This window comes from Pteropus vampyrus, unplaced genomic scaffold (assembly GCF_000151845.1).
Source record: "Pteropus vampyrus isolate Shadow unplaced genomic scaffold, Pvam_2.0 Scaffold343, whole genome shotgun sequence".
NCBI classification, from domain to species: domain Eukaryota; kingdom Metazoa; phylum Chordata; class Mammalia; order Chiroptera; family Pteropodidae; genus Pteropus; species Pteropus vampyrus.
Genome location: NW_011889124.1, coordinates 136,095 through 152,899, shown reverse-complemented (window position 1 = coordinate 152,899; position 16,805 = coordinate 136,095). Strand labels below are relative to the sequence as shown.

Sequence of the window (16,805 nt, the reverse complement as noted above, 5' to 3'; positions counted from 1 at the left end):
GGAAGGACCAGCCCCGTGGAGTAGCACAGGCGTGCTCCTCAGCCCGGGAGGCACACGTCGGCCCAGCAGCGCCTCGGCTGGGGCAGCACAGCTGGCCTGCCCACACCCACGGCTGCTTCCACACGGGCGGAATCACGCGGGCGGGCCCGACACACCTCCCCCGGGACATGAAGTGCGGCACCCATCTGCAGGTGCAGTTACCCAGAGCCTCCAGCTCCATCCCGGGTCCTGCATGCCCGTGAGGGTGGGCGAATAGAAGGCAGACTCCACATCTGACAGAGAAAGCTCCGAGTCAGAGCCGCCTCCGATACCTCTCCTGGCCAACGAGACAGTAAGGGCCGGGGCGCCCGAGGGGGCCAGTCTGCTCCACGTTCACACGGACGGGACTCAGAGCAGGAAACACCCTCTCCCACGCCCAGAGCTGCCGCAATGCCAGGCCCCTGGGCACAGGTGGCTGGGCCAGCAAGTGCGAGAGAGGCTGGGAGGAGGGTTCTAGTCAACCGGGAATGAGGCAGTTTGAGAGGCCCCAGGCAGAACAACTCCCCCACGGCCCCCTCTAAGCCCCAAAAGAGAGGAGCATCTCCCCAGGGAGGGCAGCAGCTCCTGGTACAGGGACGGACAGCGGAGGCACCAGGCCACCCTGTCTGCCACACCTCAGACCACGGGCACACCTGGGTCACAGAGTGTGTGCACATGCACACGCACGTGTAGGGACACGAGACGCTCGCTGGAGCTCATTCTGTGGAAGCGAAACGCTCATGCCCAGCGGCCTCCAGCCGCACCTGCCCTGCTGGCCCCAGCAGCCGGCTCGCACACTCACACCCCGCCCAGGACTGCCCTCTCACTCAGCAGTTGTGCCTCATCCAGGGTGACATGCCACCGCAGGGACATTCCTGCCCTCCACAGGGTTTCGGCCTCCCTCTCCGGCTGCTCCAGCACAGGGCCCCTGCACCCCCCGGGCACCGTGTGCTGTGAAAACCTCTGCTGCACGCTGGCCTCCAGGTGCCAGGGGAAGCCATCCCAGGGGCCGACGCTTTCCAGCACAAGCCTCAGGCCACAGCGCTGGGCCAGGACGGCCACAGCCTGAGCCCACAGGCGTGTCCTCGGCCCTGCGCCGTCGCACCGGACCCGCCAGCCCTGACGTCAGCTCTCCTGCTTGAGGGCGGCAGCCCGCGGGACATGGGGGACAGCTGCTCTCTGAAGGGAATCAAACAGGGACACACCGTTTGGAAAGAAGTTTTAGTGAGGGCGCCGGTGGGTTTTGCGCCCCGGGTCCTCGCAGCACTAGTGAGGAGACAGGCCATCCCTGGGGACCCTGGCAGGGTCAGGTGCTGTTGGGTCCAGCGAAGAGGCAGTGCAGCTTGGGCTTCAGGTCATCCCACACCTTGCTCATCTGGAGGAGGGAGGAGGACGGGGTGAGCGGGCGGGGACCAGCACCCCATACACTCTCCGCACGGCACCAGCAGGGGACCAGTCGTCCAGTGGCTAGGGTGGAGGGGACATACCACTACGAGCCAGCGTGTCGCCTCCCCTACAGCTGCCCCTCCAGCTCCCTGCATCACAGCCTACTACCCCAGACTGGGCCCAACACCAGGGGTAACAGATGGCCAATCGCTCTGTCCCCTGCACACAGGACGGAAGGGGCACAAGTCTGCCCGATGCAGAAGTTTAAGTAATGTGTCATTTCCACTAACAGCTCTGTAAACACTAGCCTTCTGGCTAAGCAGGCTGGACACTGTGACAGTGACCGCCAGGTGACCACACAAGTGAACGAGATGCGGTCGGAAGGGGACACGCCGCCAGCGCCCGCCAAGCGCTCGGTTCCCCAGGATGAGAAAGGAAGACCGAGGGCCTGAAGGTCAGGGAGGCCCAGGCAGTGAGTGGGCATCCTGGTCAGCACAGGTGGCGTGATGGCTGACAGCAGAAAAGCAGGGTGTAGCCCTGAGAACGTGCGGATGGAGCAGGGTCTGGTCTCCGCATCATGAGGCCAGGGGCTCGTCAGTCACCCTCCGCAGAGAAATCGGGGTCAGGGCCCTGGCGCCTCACCCAGGCACAGCGCAGGCTCACTGGTGTCCTCCTGCCTCGGCTCTCAGCCCAGACTCACTGGTGTCCCACTAAACGCAGAGTCCCAAGTCCGGGCCCCCAGAGATTGAGTTAGGACTATGGCGGAATCTGTGCCCCGTCATCTGCACGTTGCACAGACACTCCAGGTGGTTCTGGCACAGTGGCGCTGGACTAGGGTCTCACTGTCCACTGACCTGCTCAGCCACGACTGCCTGCGGCTGGACCAGTAAACTGCATCTTCCAGCCCGTAACCTGCTGTCCGAGCTGTCACCAGTGACCTTTCTGAACTACGGGTCTGAGTTCTACGGGCTCACAGAGAGCTCCCTGGCCCCCAGGCAGATCTGTAGGAGCGTAGACCCCACCCGCCCTGTCCGCACAGGACGTGAGAAGCCCATGCCCCTCTAGCCTGCCGACCGATCTGGGTCTCCTGCTTGACTAGAAGTCCCTGGTGACAGGGTCAGCTTGGTCCAGCTGTGTGCCCAGCACAGCCACAGGCCTGGCACAGAGTGACTGCTTACAGCCCAGCTCCCACTGAATCCCCAGCTGCTCCATGAGGGGCGTATTTTATGCCATTTTTCAGCGAGAGAAACTGGGCCACATAAGTTAAATGACCCGCCCGAGGCTGGCAGAGCTCACAAGTCAAAGAGCTGGGATTTTAGACACAGTTTTAGAAATTCTGAGCCTGAGCCTCCACAGCGTGTCAAGGAGCTAGGGCTGGCCACTAGCAGTGCTAGCGAAAGGTGTTGAAGGAACGAGGATCGACCAAAACAGAAAGAAACTGCGAGGCCAGCAAGGCAGGAGCAGACAAGGGTCACTCCTTAAGTGTTTCTTCAGCCCTGGCCAGACGCAGGGCCCCCGGCTGCTCGGAGATGGACACCCATGTCGCGGTTTGAGAAGGGTGAGCCAAGGGCCAAGGACAGAAGCTAGAGCTGCTGGCTCTAGATAATTCCAGCCGGGCAAATGTTGCTGCAGCATCTGAGATGCGGTCACAGCGTGTCCCCACAGGCTCGGGAGCCACCACCAAGGTTTTCGGGGACCCCCCAGCTACGGTGCCCCACCCGCCGGTTCCCACGGTCTCTGATCTCCACTTGTCCGTTCCTGAGGACCCTGAGCACTTTACCCCTGACTCCCGGGCCTCTCCAGAAGATGAGAGATTGCCCCTCTGCAATGCTGCCGCCCCCCCGAGCTCCGCAGAGAACAACTGCACGATGAGCGTTCTGGCCACACAGGGTGTCTGTCTGGACAGTGGTCAGCCCACCCCACACCTTCCCTAGGCCATTCTTCAGGGTCAGCCACGAGGGCGGCCGGCTCGCAGGAAGGGCCAGGCCGGGCGGTGTGGGGAGCCCACCTCCTTGTGCCCTTGGATCTGGGAGTTGACGAAGGCCCCGAGGATGTGGGAGGTGAGGGGCAGGTGGGCGTGGACCAGCTGCGTCTCCTGGTGCAGGCAGTACAGGGAGAAGGCGTGCCGCAGCTCCATCGTCTGGATCGTGCTCTCCTGCTACACACGGAGGGGCCCTTTGCTCCCAGACCACGCGGCCCAGCCAGCACAGCGCCCTCCCTCCCGCGGGCCCGGCCCCCCGCCCCGCCCCACCAGGCGTCCTGCTGAGCCCCTGGGAGCAGGCCCCGCCAGGCGCACCTCCACGATGCGCGACTCCAGCTGCTGCACGGCCTCGGGCTGCTGGCCGTGCACGGCGGCGCTCATCTGCCTCCGCATCAGGCTGTACTTGTGCAGCGCCCGCTGGTGCTTGTGCAGCACGCCCTTCTCGTGCCGCTCGCACAGGTCCTGCGGGGGGCGGGCGCGATGCCACGAGGGCGCTGCGGGTCGGCCTGCCTCTCGCAGAGTCCCCACGCTGCCCGGCTGCCGAGGGGTCGCGGGAGGGCCCGCACACCTAAGCCCTCAGCTCAGGGAAGCCAGAGGCCCGGAGCACCCCGCAGCAACTGCCAAGGGGTGCTCCTGGGCAGCCTGCACCAGGCCCGCCTTCCCCCCCCGCCCAGCCCTGGCTTCTCCTCGCCCTCCCTGCCACAGCCCTGAAAGCTCGCGGGACCTGAGCGGGAGCTGCCCAGACTCACCTTGTAGGACTGGAGCAGATCCAGGAAGAGGTTCAACTTCTCCACCACATCGTTCTCTTCCTTTTTGCCCTGGGGAACAAGAACGGGCTCAAAAGGCTGAGCACACACAGGACCCAGAGACCCGCTGGGGGTGCACACGTCCACAGGCCGGGGCCGGCCCTTCCCGGGAACTCCGGCCAGCTCCGCAGAAGAGCCCCCCCAAAACATGACGGCGCCCAGCACGAGGCGAAGCCACACAGCCTAGCAGTTTGATGAGACCAGGGGCCTCCGTCTCCAAGGACCCTGCCCACATGTGCGTGCTGTGCAGCACTGCATTTCATGTCCTTCCAACATGCCACGGCCAACATGTCCCCCCAACACACCAGGAGAACCGGGCACTCCCACCTCCTCACCCACGGCTCTGCCAGCACCGCAGAAAAACCCGAGTTTCAGCTGACACCGAAGCGTGCTGGAAAGGAGCAGCAGACGGGGCGGGGGGCTGGGGCTGGGGCTGGGGCTGGGGCTGGAAGGGGAGTCAAGCAGCTCCAACGACAGGGACAGGAGCGCAGGGAACAGACTGCTGCATGTGAAAGACTCAAGCTGACACACCGAACGAAGACGTGCTGAGTGCTGAGGCCGACAGAGGAGATGAGAAAGGCCACCCACGGCCACCTGCATGGCACGGGAGGGAGAAGCAGGCTAGACAGGGGCTGCTTCTGCATCCCGCACGCGCTTTGCACACAGGCGACAGCAACTGAGACGAGCACAGAGGCCCACAGCAGTACAGGGGGTGGCCCTGTTAGGGGAACAGGTGTCCCTGACAATGACGGAGAAAGGGGTGAGGCCAAGGCCTTGGAATCACTCACGGCACCCTGGGGATACGAATGTGACCCAATCTGCTGAGCCCCTCTCTAGGTGCACTGCTGGATCCTCAGTGGAACCGGGGCCCTTCTGGAACCCCTGGAGCTCCAGCACAGACAGCTGAGGCTCATCCCATGACCACAGAAAGGGTGCAGCCGCCAGGCAGCAGAAGACAAGGACCAGTCTAATGGGGCTCCCACCCGGGCTCTGGCACCAGCTCGGGGACTCTCAAGTCCCCGGCCACTGAGCTAGGATTTTCCAGGCCACTTGACCCTATAGCCACAGCAGAGATTCCAGCCAAAAAGGTTGCAGAAAATACCCAATGGCCACAGGCATCCTGAGTCCTCCTGACTGGGCGGAGGGACACGAAATGGAGGTCCCTCCCCTGGTCTGCAGCAGAGAGGCACTCAGAGGCCCTGCGCCTGTGTCACTGGCCAACAAGTCCTGTTTCTGGCTCAGTGCTGCCCGAGACCCTAAACCACCAACACCTGTGCCTTTACCAAAAGCACGCACCCTACCACCACGGAGAAAACCGCCCAGCGGGAAGGCTGGCCCTTGGGCGTCTTCACTCGCTCAGCGACAGTGCCCTGCAGTGCTGGCTGTGCTGGCTGTCGCTCGTGTGACCGTGGACTCCACACAGCACGAAAACCACCGGAGACGTGACAGGTGTCTAGGAAACGACACCTCCTCAGACCCCTCCTCTCCGCACTTGGGAGACGGGCTCAGAGTCTCTGAGCCGGGAGGGACGCCAAACACAAGCACACAGCACGGGCCTGACCCTCGGTCTCTGCTCAAGGGGAGACAGCATGGACCTGAAGCAGGAGAGAGGCGGTGGTCCCCCGGCCAGGAAGCGGGGCCCCTCCTGGCCGCCACAGAGGCCACCTAGGCTCTGGGGAGGGAGTTGCGGGCCTGCGGGTGGGACATCCTCGCCTCCACGTTCCACAGACAAAGCTTGGAGAGGCTGCATTGAAAGTTTTTAAGGATCTGGTCCAGCCCGCCTGCTCTGATTCGATGCGGAAACTGGCCCAGGGACCCAAAGACCCGAGCGAGGGCTCAGTGCCCGACACTGCCGAGGCAGAGAGGCTGCTCTGAGCTCGCCCATCCCGCTAAGCAGCCAAACTCCGCCAGCACACCCTCGGTCCCCCGAAGAGGCACAGACATCATCTGCCTGGAGACAGCCCGGGTGCAGCGCCAACGCCGCCCACACTCGGTCCCTAAACAAGTACACAGGCGCCGGGACCAGGCAGAAGCAGCCCAGGACTTCTGCGCCAGCAACCGGTCCAAGGGCTGGCTGAGCCGGTCAGAGACGTCCCGGGCAGCTGGCTGAGCACCTACTGCGAGCCTGAGAAACCCCCGACTCCTCAGCCACAGAGCCACCTGTGCCACCGGGTTCCCGGCAGGCTGCGGCACGGCCTCAGCTGCCAGGCGGCGGCTGGGCCTTCACTCCTTGTCCAGTTCACTCAGCACCACCTGCTGGCTGCCTCGCGACCGACCCCGGGGAACCAGGCTGCGAGTCTCACCCTCGAAACGCTGTAACAGTTTTAGAGCAGAAAAGCCCCCGGATACATCTTCGGTTTAATCCCCAATGGCGGATCCCTTGCAGAGTTACACAAAGGCAGCTGCCCGTGTAACCTGCGTTCCCTGAGGTTCACTGGGTGCCGAGGGCAAAAAGAGGGGGTCTCTCAGGCACTGGAGCCGAGTCAGTGCTCTGGCAAATTACTGAGGGGCCGAATGCTAGCTGAAAAGAACAGCACACGAGGACTCTGGCCCACCCAGAAGTGTAGTCTAAGACGACGTTTCCAAGGGCGAATTATAACTTCTCAGCAGTCTCCAGCGACCAGAACCCCATTTGTCTTTGTCATCAGTGAGCCGCTGAAAAGCGCAAATGGCCTGAGGGAACCCATCTGAGAACAGATGGGGATGTGCAGCCCTAACCCGAGGACAGATGGGGACGTGCAGCCCTGACCCGGAACAGGAACAGATGGGGATGTGCAGCCCTGACCTGGAATAAGAACAGATGGGGACGTGTGGCCCTGGCCTGAGAATAGATGGGGATGTGCAATCCTGACCCGGAACAGATGGGGATGTGCGGCCCTAACCCAAGAATAGATGGGGACATGTGGTCCTGGCCCGAGAATAGATGGGGATGTGCAGTCCTGACCCGGAACAGATGGGGATGTGCGGCCCTAACCCAAGAATAGATGGGGACATGTGGTCCTGGCCCGAGAATAGATGGGGATGTGCAGCCTTGACCCAGAACAGGAACAGAAGGGCACAGAAGGGCACATGCAGCCCTAACCCAGAGCAGATGGGGACGTGCAGCCCTGACCTGGAACAGATGGGGTCCTGCAGCCCTGACCCGAAACAGATGGGGACATGCAGCCGTAACCCGAGAACAGCGGCCCGCTCGCTCAGACGCAGAACACCGCTGCCCAGTTCAGGAGGCGCTCCCGCGGGCGAGGCACAGGCTGCCCTGGGGACGGGGGCGCGGAGAGCACGCTCACTCACCTGCTGGGCGGCCTTGTCAGCGAGCAGTGCAAACTCAACAGAGAGCCCTTTCAGCGCCTGTTTGAGGGACCCCCACGTGCTGCTGTGCAGAGCGGCCCAGGAGGGGAGCGGTGTCGTGTCAGACCCTAAAGCACTGGGGAAACGAAACACACAGGAGAGGGGACACTCAAGGCCTTGAACTGGCACCTCCCTCCGCCCGAACACATCATCCCAGGGTGACCCGCACGTCCCGACCCAGACCTCACTGCTCAAAGAGTGGTGTGTGAAACCCGGAGCCCGTTAAAGAAAGGGTCTCGGCCCCCAGACCCTCAACCAGCTCTTCCCCACAAGACCCCACCCAGTTGCCGTGAGCCAGCAGGTCTGAGCAGTGCCCTGGGGGCTGCAGAGATGGGCGAGTCCCCCAGCAACTGCCCTGTGTCCTGTCTGAGGCCAGGCCAATGTGTGTTCAAGGCCGATCCTGACAATGGGGAGAGGACACGGGAGAGACTGGCGAGCATTCGTGTGTCTGGGAATCCATGTTTCTCTGCCTGAATGTTCCACCTTTTTTCTTCCAAATACGAGCTCCCATCTGCCTAGCCTTCTGCTTCCCCTTCTGGAGTGAAATGGGTTATTATGGTAAATGCAACGTCTGCCCCAAGCCCAGCACTGAAGTCTAAAGACCCCTCCCACCCCAGCAGCCCCATGAAACCCAGCGGGGCCACCTGCCTTAGCTCCTTCCCGAAAATGAGGAGGTCAGCAGCATTGTCGATGGCCCTTGACGCAATCCTCTCGGCCCGATCACGAAGCTTGTAAAAGCTGTTGTAGACATTTCGGATCAGCTCCCGGCTAACTGCGAACTGAGTCTGGATGTCAGCTGGGAGGAAGTCCTGACAGGTGAGGACAGAAGAAAAACTGTGTCACCAGATGCTGGACCCTTTCAGAAAAGACAACCCACAGAGGGTGAAGCGAGCCATGCGAGTGAGCAGGTAAATGAGCCCAGACGCCCAAGTGCGGGTCGTGTAGACCAGCTGCGACTCCACCTCTGCTCCTCCAGTGTCTGCAGTGGGCCTCCCTAGTCTAAAAAAGGGACAAACGGCACTGCCTAGCAGCACGAACTCTGAGCTGGACGGTCCCTGAGATCATGACGCTAGTGTCCACTGAAACTGGGTCAAACGGGAGGTCCTACCGGAAACACTCAAGTAGTGACTTTCCCGCTCTGAAGGGTGGATGCAGAGTCCCGGACAGCTCTGTCCACATGCGCGGAGGCCTCTGCAGGCCTCCTCTAGCCCCTAAGAATAACTTTTGATCAGCTTTACTCCTCACTAGGATTGACCACGTAATGCCTAAAACCAGAAAGCTTAGCAAACAAAAAGAGGAAGGGTCCATAATTTCGTTTGCAGAAGCGGTTTCAGAAAAGGGGGGACAAAAGCTACCGCACAGCTACCTTAAGATCTTTTTGAGAATAACACCAGATTAACTAAATTTTAAAATAAACCAAGGCAACAATCAACCTCCTGAAAACTGGAAAGCTAGTGACCAAGTGTATGTCCACCTGGATCACATGAAGCCTCGGGACGCAGCACAAGAACCTGGTGGGTTCTGTGGAGAGAAAGCCCAGTCACACGTGGGCCCTCCTGCTCAGAAGTCAGCGACCTCGGCAAGTGGCAGTCTCTCTGACCTGTCCCTCGTCTGCACAATGAGTGTGAAGCCTGCCATGTTTCGGAGCCGAAATGAGGATTAAGTGAGAAAAGCCTGCGATGGATTTGAGTGCACTCCTGGCACAAGCAGACGTTCCTGCGAAGGGCTCTCGGCTCTGACCGGCAGGGGGGCCACACCGAAACTCGACAAGTACCTTGGCCCGCGTCGCCAGCTTACAGTTCGTGAATTCGTCTCCCATACACTGAGCCGATTCCTTTAGCTTGCTCTGCACGTCCTGCGAAGGGAGCAGAGAGACACCCGGCCCTCCACCAGCCACAGAGCGCCGGCGCGGGGCCCGCAAGGCCAGCGGCAGCAGGACAGCTCTTCCCCCTGAGCAGCGCGTTCCCACGCGCTCACTTGAACTGAGCCCCCATCTCTTCCCTGTCTCGTTTGTTTTCTTCCTCTCTTAAGCTGTAGGGCGGTGTCCAAGGATGGGAAAGCCTGCCTCAGAGAAAGCCCAGCTCTGCGGGAGCCCTCTCTCCAGGAAAACGGTGACTCCGTCTGCAGACCCTGGGCAATGTCAGAGTCACCACTCCCCATCAGGCCCACGTGGGCGCAGAGACGGAAACTGAGGTCCCTCCCTTCCTGGGAATAGGCCCATGGGACGTGGCCGCAGACCCCCGGGGGAGCTGATGGGCAGAGAGGGGGCCACTAGGGGTCCTGAGCTCAGCCCTCCGGCAGGAGGCCTCCTTGGCAAAGCCACGCCGTAAGAGAAGGCTGCACAGGGAGCCCCAGAAGCACAGGCAGGCCCGCACCAGGCAGCCGTGCAGGGTCAGGAACCGGAGTCCCCCACGGCCCTGACGATCACCTGTCCTAATTCTCTCATCTTAGAGTGGAGGGGGAAGGACCCAGGACACTGTCGGTGTGACGGCAAGGGGTCAGTGGGGCCTAACGCCCGCCAACCAGGACACGGCTCAGCTCTGCAGCCAGCTGCGCCCTCCCCAGCTCCCCTTCCTCCGCCTTGAGCTGCTTCGGCGTCCTCCATTCCTCTCTGGCGAGAAAGCTCCCTTTCTCAGGGAGTCCATCCACCCCCAGGAAAGAAACGCTCCACCTCCCAGCTCACGGGCAGGTCGCGGCAAGCACTCCCTGTCTGGCACGGATCCCATGAAGGGGCAGCACCCGCCGTCCCCTGGGATCACAGTGGGAGAGCCTGCGGCCTGGTCCAGGGTCCCAGCCGCTGCCACCTCTGCCACGCTGACCCCAGGCCGAGCCCCTTCCCAGGCGCCTGCACAAGAAGGGGTCCTCTCTAACGGTGGGGACCGAACGCATCGACCCCATCGGAGCCCCCTCACCCCGCCCCAGTGAGAAGGTCCCTTCCTACAGAACAGGTGACAGCCCTGGGGACGAGGCGGCCTGCCGTGACGTCCTCCTCCCCGACTGGGAGCAGCTCCTTGGCTTCCTGACTCATCTCGACTGCGGGACCGCAGCGTGGAGGACACTGGCGCTCGGGCTTCTGACACTGACGTTGCGCAGAGTGCGTTTCTCGGGACTTGCGTGCCTCCAGCTCAGCTCACGTCCCCAGGGGCACAGCGTCACCTGGGGTCACGCTCTACATCTGCAGGCTCCAGCATGGCCCAGAGCAGTGGAGCTGCCTGTCCCTGAGGTACTCACGGGGCCGCTGAAGGACAGGAAGAGCTTGAGCACCACGTCCTCGGAGAAGGGGGGGTGCCGGGCCACCAGGTTAATGAAGCGCTTCAGGGCTCTCCTCCGGGCTTCGATGAACTCCCTGTCAGCTGAGGACAGAACGGTCACCAGGCAGCCCGGGGCATGCCCGCCCCACCGCAGTGCCTGGGAAGGAGCCGCGGGCACCAGGGGGTGGAGAGCATAGCCAGCGCAGGCCGAGTCCGCACGCCCTGCGTTGACTTCTGCCCCTCTAACAGAGTGCCTGAGGCCGTGGTGGTGCCCACTGGTCAGGTCCCCACATGTCACGAGAGCTGGCTACGTGATGGGGCTCCTGGTCCCCATCCAGGGCCACTGGCAGCAACGGGAACATCCTTATACGTCCATCATCCAGCAGAAGGCTCACGGGGCCAAGGGTGCCAGGTGACATCGCCACCCCTGCACCACCCCAGGCACCATGGCACAGCTGTGACCGCATGGCCGAGGGGCTGGTGCCACCCCTCCCACGGGGGCAGGAGGCCCAGAGGGAGACTGGGGATGAAGGACGGCAGGGGCGGCACCCGTGGTGGGGGTGGGGACCTAGCTCAGGGCGGCTCCCGACCCACGCGGCCCGCGTACCTCCCAGCATCTTCTTGGGCGGCAGGGCCGGCACCATGCGGTAGGGGAACTTCTGGAGCAGCAGGTCGTGGAAAACCACGAAGTCGTTGTACCGGCGGCTCACGGAGGCCCCGAAGCGCTGCAGGGGAGCGGCCCTAGCGTGAGGGGCCACACCTCCCCTGTGCCCCCGCTAAGCTCCGCCTTCCTCCCACAGGCCCTGGTGGGGGTGCACCCCAAAACAGGCACAGCCGCAGCCCCACTTCTGCCATGTCAGTCGGACCCGCAGTAAAGCAGACTCTGCAAAGGCAGCTTCGGGGGCCGAGGCGGGTGCGGACAGTGACAGTTCCTTCCTGCTTTAGAGTGTGTCAAGACACCTCCAGGTAATGCTAATGTGGCCGCACGACTGCCCCCTGAACCGACCCACCTGTCCAAAACCAGCCGGTCCCCGGAATGCAAAGGCCAAGGGGGGCCGACGGGGGACTCCAATGGACCTGCCCAGAGCCCACTGTGGCCTGGCCGTGGAGGACCCTGCAGGCTCACGAGACCGGCAGCCCCCTCAATGGAGTGGCCGCGTGGGGGAGGCCAAGAGCCACGTGGACACGGGCACCAGCAGCGCCCTTCGGTCCGTAACCCATGCCGCTCGCAGACAGCGTAGCTGAGGCTGAGCCCACCCGGGTGACACTCTGCAAAAGGCAGAGCGACAGGGCCAGGGCAGGGTCGGTGGTACCAGGGGCTCGGGGATGGGCGAGGGCGAATAGGCAGAGCACAGAGGGAGTCCCGGGCCGTGAAAATACCTGTATGACACTGTCGGGCTACACCTCGTCATGCATTTGTCCCAACCCGCAGAACGTACAGCACCAAGAGTGACCCCTAATGCCAAATGTGGGCTTTGGGTGACAGTGCTGTGTCGATGCAGGCTCGGCAGATAATGGGGGGCTGTGTGTGTGGGGTCAGGCAAATCCACACCTTCTGCTCAATTTCGCTGTGACCTAATAAAACTGCCCCAAACTAAAAGGTCTGTAAGAAACGTTAAATATGCTACATGAAAGAAACATAAGTCAGGTGGGTCCCCCTCTTTTGGGATCCTGTGCATTCTGCCACGCTGGTATTTACTCCAGACTCCGGCAAGATGGTGCCAGCCATAGCAAGCGTGTGGCCGAGTACTCCCCAACCGTTCACACGTCAGCAGGCCGCCCCTTCACACACATCCCAGGAGGCAGCCTGGGCAAACCCAGCACCTTCTAAAACGTCACCATGAGGCAGTACGCCTAAGGGACGGGCAGTTCAGGGGAGCTGGAGCAGAGGCCACTGGTGCACTCACAGGACGGCGGCCCATCAAGCTGTGGAGACGAGGCCCTGGGAGGAAGAGCCGCGGCCCCCAGCACTGTGGCTGAGCTCACGGCAGTCAGGCAGGAGGCAAGGCAATGCCATGCCGGTCAGCAACGCTGTCCTTACACTACCTGAGAAGCGACCCCTCCCCTCTGAGCCCGGCCTCCGTCCCCCGGGAGCAGCACCGACAGCATCAGGACAGTCACAGGCTTATGTCACTGCGCTTTAAAGCACAGTGACACAAATCCCGTGGCTGGAATCTCACCGAGCACAGCAAACAGCCATGATGACAGAGCTGCCGGTCAGTCTTGAAAGTTGCTGACCTGGGGTCACAGCTGAGACCCTCCAGCCAGAGCCCTGGCAGCAGCCTGCCCGACAATGCCGTGACAGGCAGCTCTCTCACTGGCCTGTGGCCCGCTGTCTCTGCGAGTCCCCCATAAACACAGTGGACTCCACGGTTCCAAAGATGTTCTCAGTTCACCATTTCCAGGATCAGGAATAAAAACGCCCATCCGCATTTATTCCAGATGAACCCAGAAATGAAAAGACAACGATGAAGAGACAGAAAGACCAGCGCTGCCGATGCCGCGCAGTTCTGAAGGCACACAGTGCCAGGTGTCCGGACTCAGAATCAGGGTGCCCACGGGGAAGGCAGGCTGCTAAGGGGGCTAGACTGACACACGCCAACCCTGCCCCGCAAACCAGATCCACTGCTTGGATCCGCTACTCTGGGGCCCGCATTCTAAGCCTCGGCTGTCCAGAGTCGAGAACTATCACCATGCTGGCCTGCCAGGGTTTGCCTCTGCAGTCCGCCCACCCGGATGAGCGTCCGGAGAAGCTGCGTCCCAGAGCGCAGGGACAGTGAGGCCAGGCTGAGCCACAACAAGACGCACGGACGGGCCTGCTGGGCAGCTTGGCTCTGACACCCGGTTCTGGGGCTCGGCTTACCCGAGCAGCCTGACTCTCTGCAGTGCCCTGGCCCTTCTCACACATCCCTGCCCAGACTGCCCTCCACACACAGTCGGTCGGTACCTGGCTGGACACTTCGTACTCCACATGCTTCAGGAAGAGGCCCTTCCTCTCGGGGACGAGGGCCACTTGCACGGTGTCCTTGGCCAGCAGCTCCTGCAGGCTGTGTGGGAGCAGCAGCGGGTTCCCCTGCAGCATCTGCATCCGACCGGGGTCCAGGTCCCTCTGCTCGTTCACCTGGGGCACTGGCAAGTCTGTAAGAGACAGGAAGAGCAGCTCAGAGCAGGGGCTCCCGCTGGCTCTCCCTGTCCACCAGGAGCCAGCTCAGCACGGGGCCTCTGGCCATGTGGCCCGGGCAGACCCCACTCGTGCCCAGGTCACACTCATTCATGCGTGCTGCGGACTCGACGCCCAGGGCCAGGTCCCCTGCCCCGATGGAGCACCCGCCCAGACGCGCCCGCCTGCCGAGTCAGCAAGCACACTGTTTGGGAAGCAGTCAAATTTCATTTTCAACTTGAGGCAGGAAAAAGGAGCCAAATCCATAAAAGTTATGCGCAAAGAACAGCCAGTCCTCCTTTCCTCTAGAGCGAGGCAGGCTAAAGCAAGACGGGCAGGCCGTGGGGCTCTGCCCGAGCTGCCCCAGCACGCGCTGCTCCCCCACGCCACGGCGGCGCCCGTTTCCAAAACACCTGTGGCCTGTGTAGAGCTAGGGCTCCTGATCCCACACGCCAAGGATCAAGCTCTAAAACTTCAGCCTCGGGCCAGACAAGAAGTCACCGTGTACAGCTCACAGAGCCGCAGAAGACAATTCAGAGATTTTATGCCTGACAAAACAAGAAAATCATGTTAAAAAGTCAGTTTGATTTTTAGTATGGAGTTCTAAAGAGAAAAAAGTTTATTTCAATTTTCAAAAATTAAGTTGAAGTATCCCACAGGAGGCAAAGAATCTTATTCCAAATAAGTACGACTAAGTATAGTTCTTTTCCCTTTTCTCCAAATTCTCCACGATGTGGCTGTGCCGCTTTTCATGATTCGCTCAAGGTAGCTCTTCAGTGCAGGAGTCTCGTTCACGCTCTAAACAGAGTTCATGGCCGGACTGTTTTCATTGGTGAAACGACCCAGCATCTGAGGATTTAATACGTAGCTGCCTTTAACTGACCTTAAAGCTTAAGAAAGAAGATAAACTAAGGCCTCGATGTTTACTTGGGACCCCAGGGCCTTGTAAAGACCCCCAGAAAACTATGCAGCAAGTGCGAGGCGGCGTGCGGGGCAGAGCGCGCCGCGAGGGAAAGGGGGCTCGCCTCCGTGCTCCCCCACTCCCTGCCCCCCACACTCTCCCCTCAGCCCCCCTCCCCGCTCCGCGCTCACATCCGCGACCTCCCGTTCCGGGGCATCGGTGTGCAGCGACGGAGCAGCACACTCACGTCACTCGTTAAAATACAGATACGGACAGGTGTGGGTACTCGTGCATGAGCGTGTACGTGTGTGTGCGAGTGTGTGTGCACGAGTGTGTACATGAATTTGTGTATAGGATGGGGCTGGGTGCATGTGTATAAGTGTTTGCAGGTGAGTATACATGTGTGTAAGTGTGTGGAGGTGCACAGTGTATGAGCAGTGTGTCTGAGTATATGTGCATTTGTGTGCGAGTATTCATGTGTATGTGTATATGTGAACAGAGTGTATGAGTAATGTGTACAAGTATGTGTGTATAATGTGTGGATGTGTAAAGAGTGTACATTAGTGTGCACAAGTACGTGTGTGGGTGTGTAGTGTATATGAGTAGTGTATGTACAAGTACATGTGCATATAAGCGTGTGTGAGTGTGTAAAGTGTATGAGTAGTGTGCACGAGTGCATGTGTGTGGGTGTGTAGAGTGTGTATGGGCAGTGTGTGTATGAGTACACGTGCGTGTGAGTGTATGTGGGTGTGTAGAGTGTATGAGTAGTGTGTGTACGAGCTCATGTGCATATGAGTGAGTGTGTGGGTGTGTAAAGAGTGTGTATTAGTGTGTGTACGAGTACATGTGTATATGACACGTATGGATCAGGAGTCCCCCATATCTTGATGGTGAAGAATGTGTGGAGACCAGAGCTCTAGAAGGTACCTATACTCTCAGGTCGCCCCAAGAACCCAGCCCCCAGCTGTGTAAAGACATCTTGACGACGCTGAAGCTGCGTTATACAATCTCTTAAGAGACCACACAGATCCTCAATCATGAGCCAACAGGCGTTTCTTAAGCACGCACTCCAGGGCGTGCAGTGGTGAGCAGGACAGGGTGGCTGAGCCCGCTCATTATGGAGCCGCTCTGTCCACCACTGCCGGGCACGGTCTGGGGAGAATGGGACTCCTGCAGTGACAACTGCGGCAGCACCTGAGGTTAGCAGAAGGGGGCTGGCACGCAGCGGCACGCACGCTCCGAGAGGGCAGGGACTCGCCAGCTCTGTCGCGGACAGGCCAGCGGCAGGGCGCGCTGCCAGGCGTGGGGCGGGGGCACGGCGGGGGCCCGAGGGAACTACTGACACTCACTGGATTCGCAGGCGGCAAAACCAGCATCTCCAGAGAAACGCGGTCTCATGTGGCTACAGCCCTGAGTGTGTGGAAAAGCAGGAAATACTAAAGGTGAAAGGTAAGGGGGGACAGTGCGCTTGTCAGAGAAAACACTGCAGATCATTTATCTCATAAGGAACTAGGGTCTGGGAGATAGAACTTTTACAACTCAGTAAGAAAAAAAAGAGAGAGAGAGAGAGAGAGACTATCCAATTTAAAAATGGGCAAAGGTTTGGAACAGACATTTCTCCAAAGACCCAGCAATGGCCAGTGAGCACATGGAAAGATGCTCAACGTTGTCAGCCGTCATGGAAATGCAAATCACAGCCACAGAGAGATACCACCTGCTGTGGGGGCTCCGTGCAAAAGTAAATGAAAAGACTACTGGAGGGTATGGGAACCTCACGCAGGCTGGCAGGTGTGTAGGTCGTGCAGCTGCTTCGAAAAGCGTTGGGGATAATTACTATAGGACTCGGCGATTCTATCCCAGAAATGTCCCCAAGCGAGAACGTATGTCCACACGAGACCCGTATGCAGCTGTATTACGCACGAGAGCCAAAGAGTGGAAAAACCCAAATGTCTGC

General features: G+C 60.6%; 1 protein-coding gene across 3 annotated transcripts in view; it reads right to left on the bottom strand.

Annotated features, from left to right (window-relative positions):
* Nucleotides 1-1,225: 1,225 nt before the first annotated feature.
* Nucleotides 1,226-16,805, bottom strand: part of SNX8 (sorting nexin 8) — a 32,370-nt gene continuing 16,790 nt past the window's right edge. Inside the window, exons 2-11 of one of the 3 annotated variants that reach the window (XM_011378516.2) lie at nucleotides 13,738-13,928; nucleotides 11,398-11,515; nucleotides 10,771-10,892; nucleotides 9,314-9,394; nucleotides 8,188-8,348; nucleotides 7,483-7,615; nucleotides 4,135-4,203; nucleotides 3,701-3,847; nucleotides 3,413-3,562; nucleotides 1,226-1,393 (exon numbers count right to left, since the gene is read on the bottom strand). In XM_011378516.2, the coding sequence (XP_011376818.1) occupies nucleotides 1,325-1,393; nucleotides 3,413-3,562; nucleotides 3,701-3,847; nucleotides 4,135-4,203; nucleotides 7,483-7,615; nucleotides 8,188-8,348; nucleotides 9,314-9,394; nucleotides 10,771-10,892; nucleotides 11,398-11,515; nucleotides 13,738-13,928 (1,241 nt within the window). In that variant the 3' untranslated portion in view covers nucleotides 1,226-1,324. The remainder of the gene's footprint in view (nucleotides 1,394-3,412; nucleotides 3,563-3,700; nucleotides 3,848-4,134; nucleotides 4,204-7,482; nucleotides 7,616-8,187; nucleotides 8,349-9,313; nucleotides 9,395-10,770; nucleotides 10,893-11,397; nucleotides 11,516-13,737; nucleotides 13,929-16,805) is intronic. The other 2 variants (XM_011378517.2, XM_023522383.1) reach the window with 2 other exon arrangements.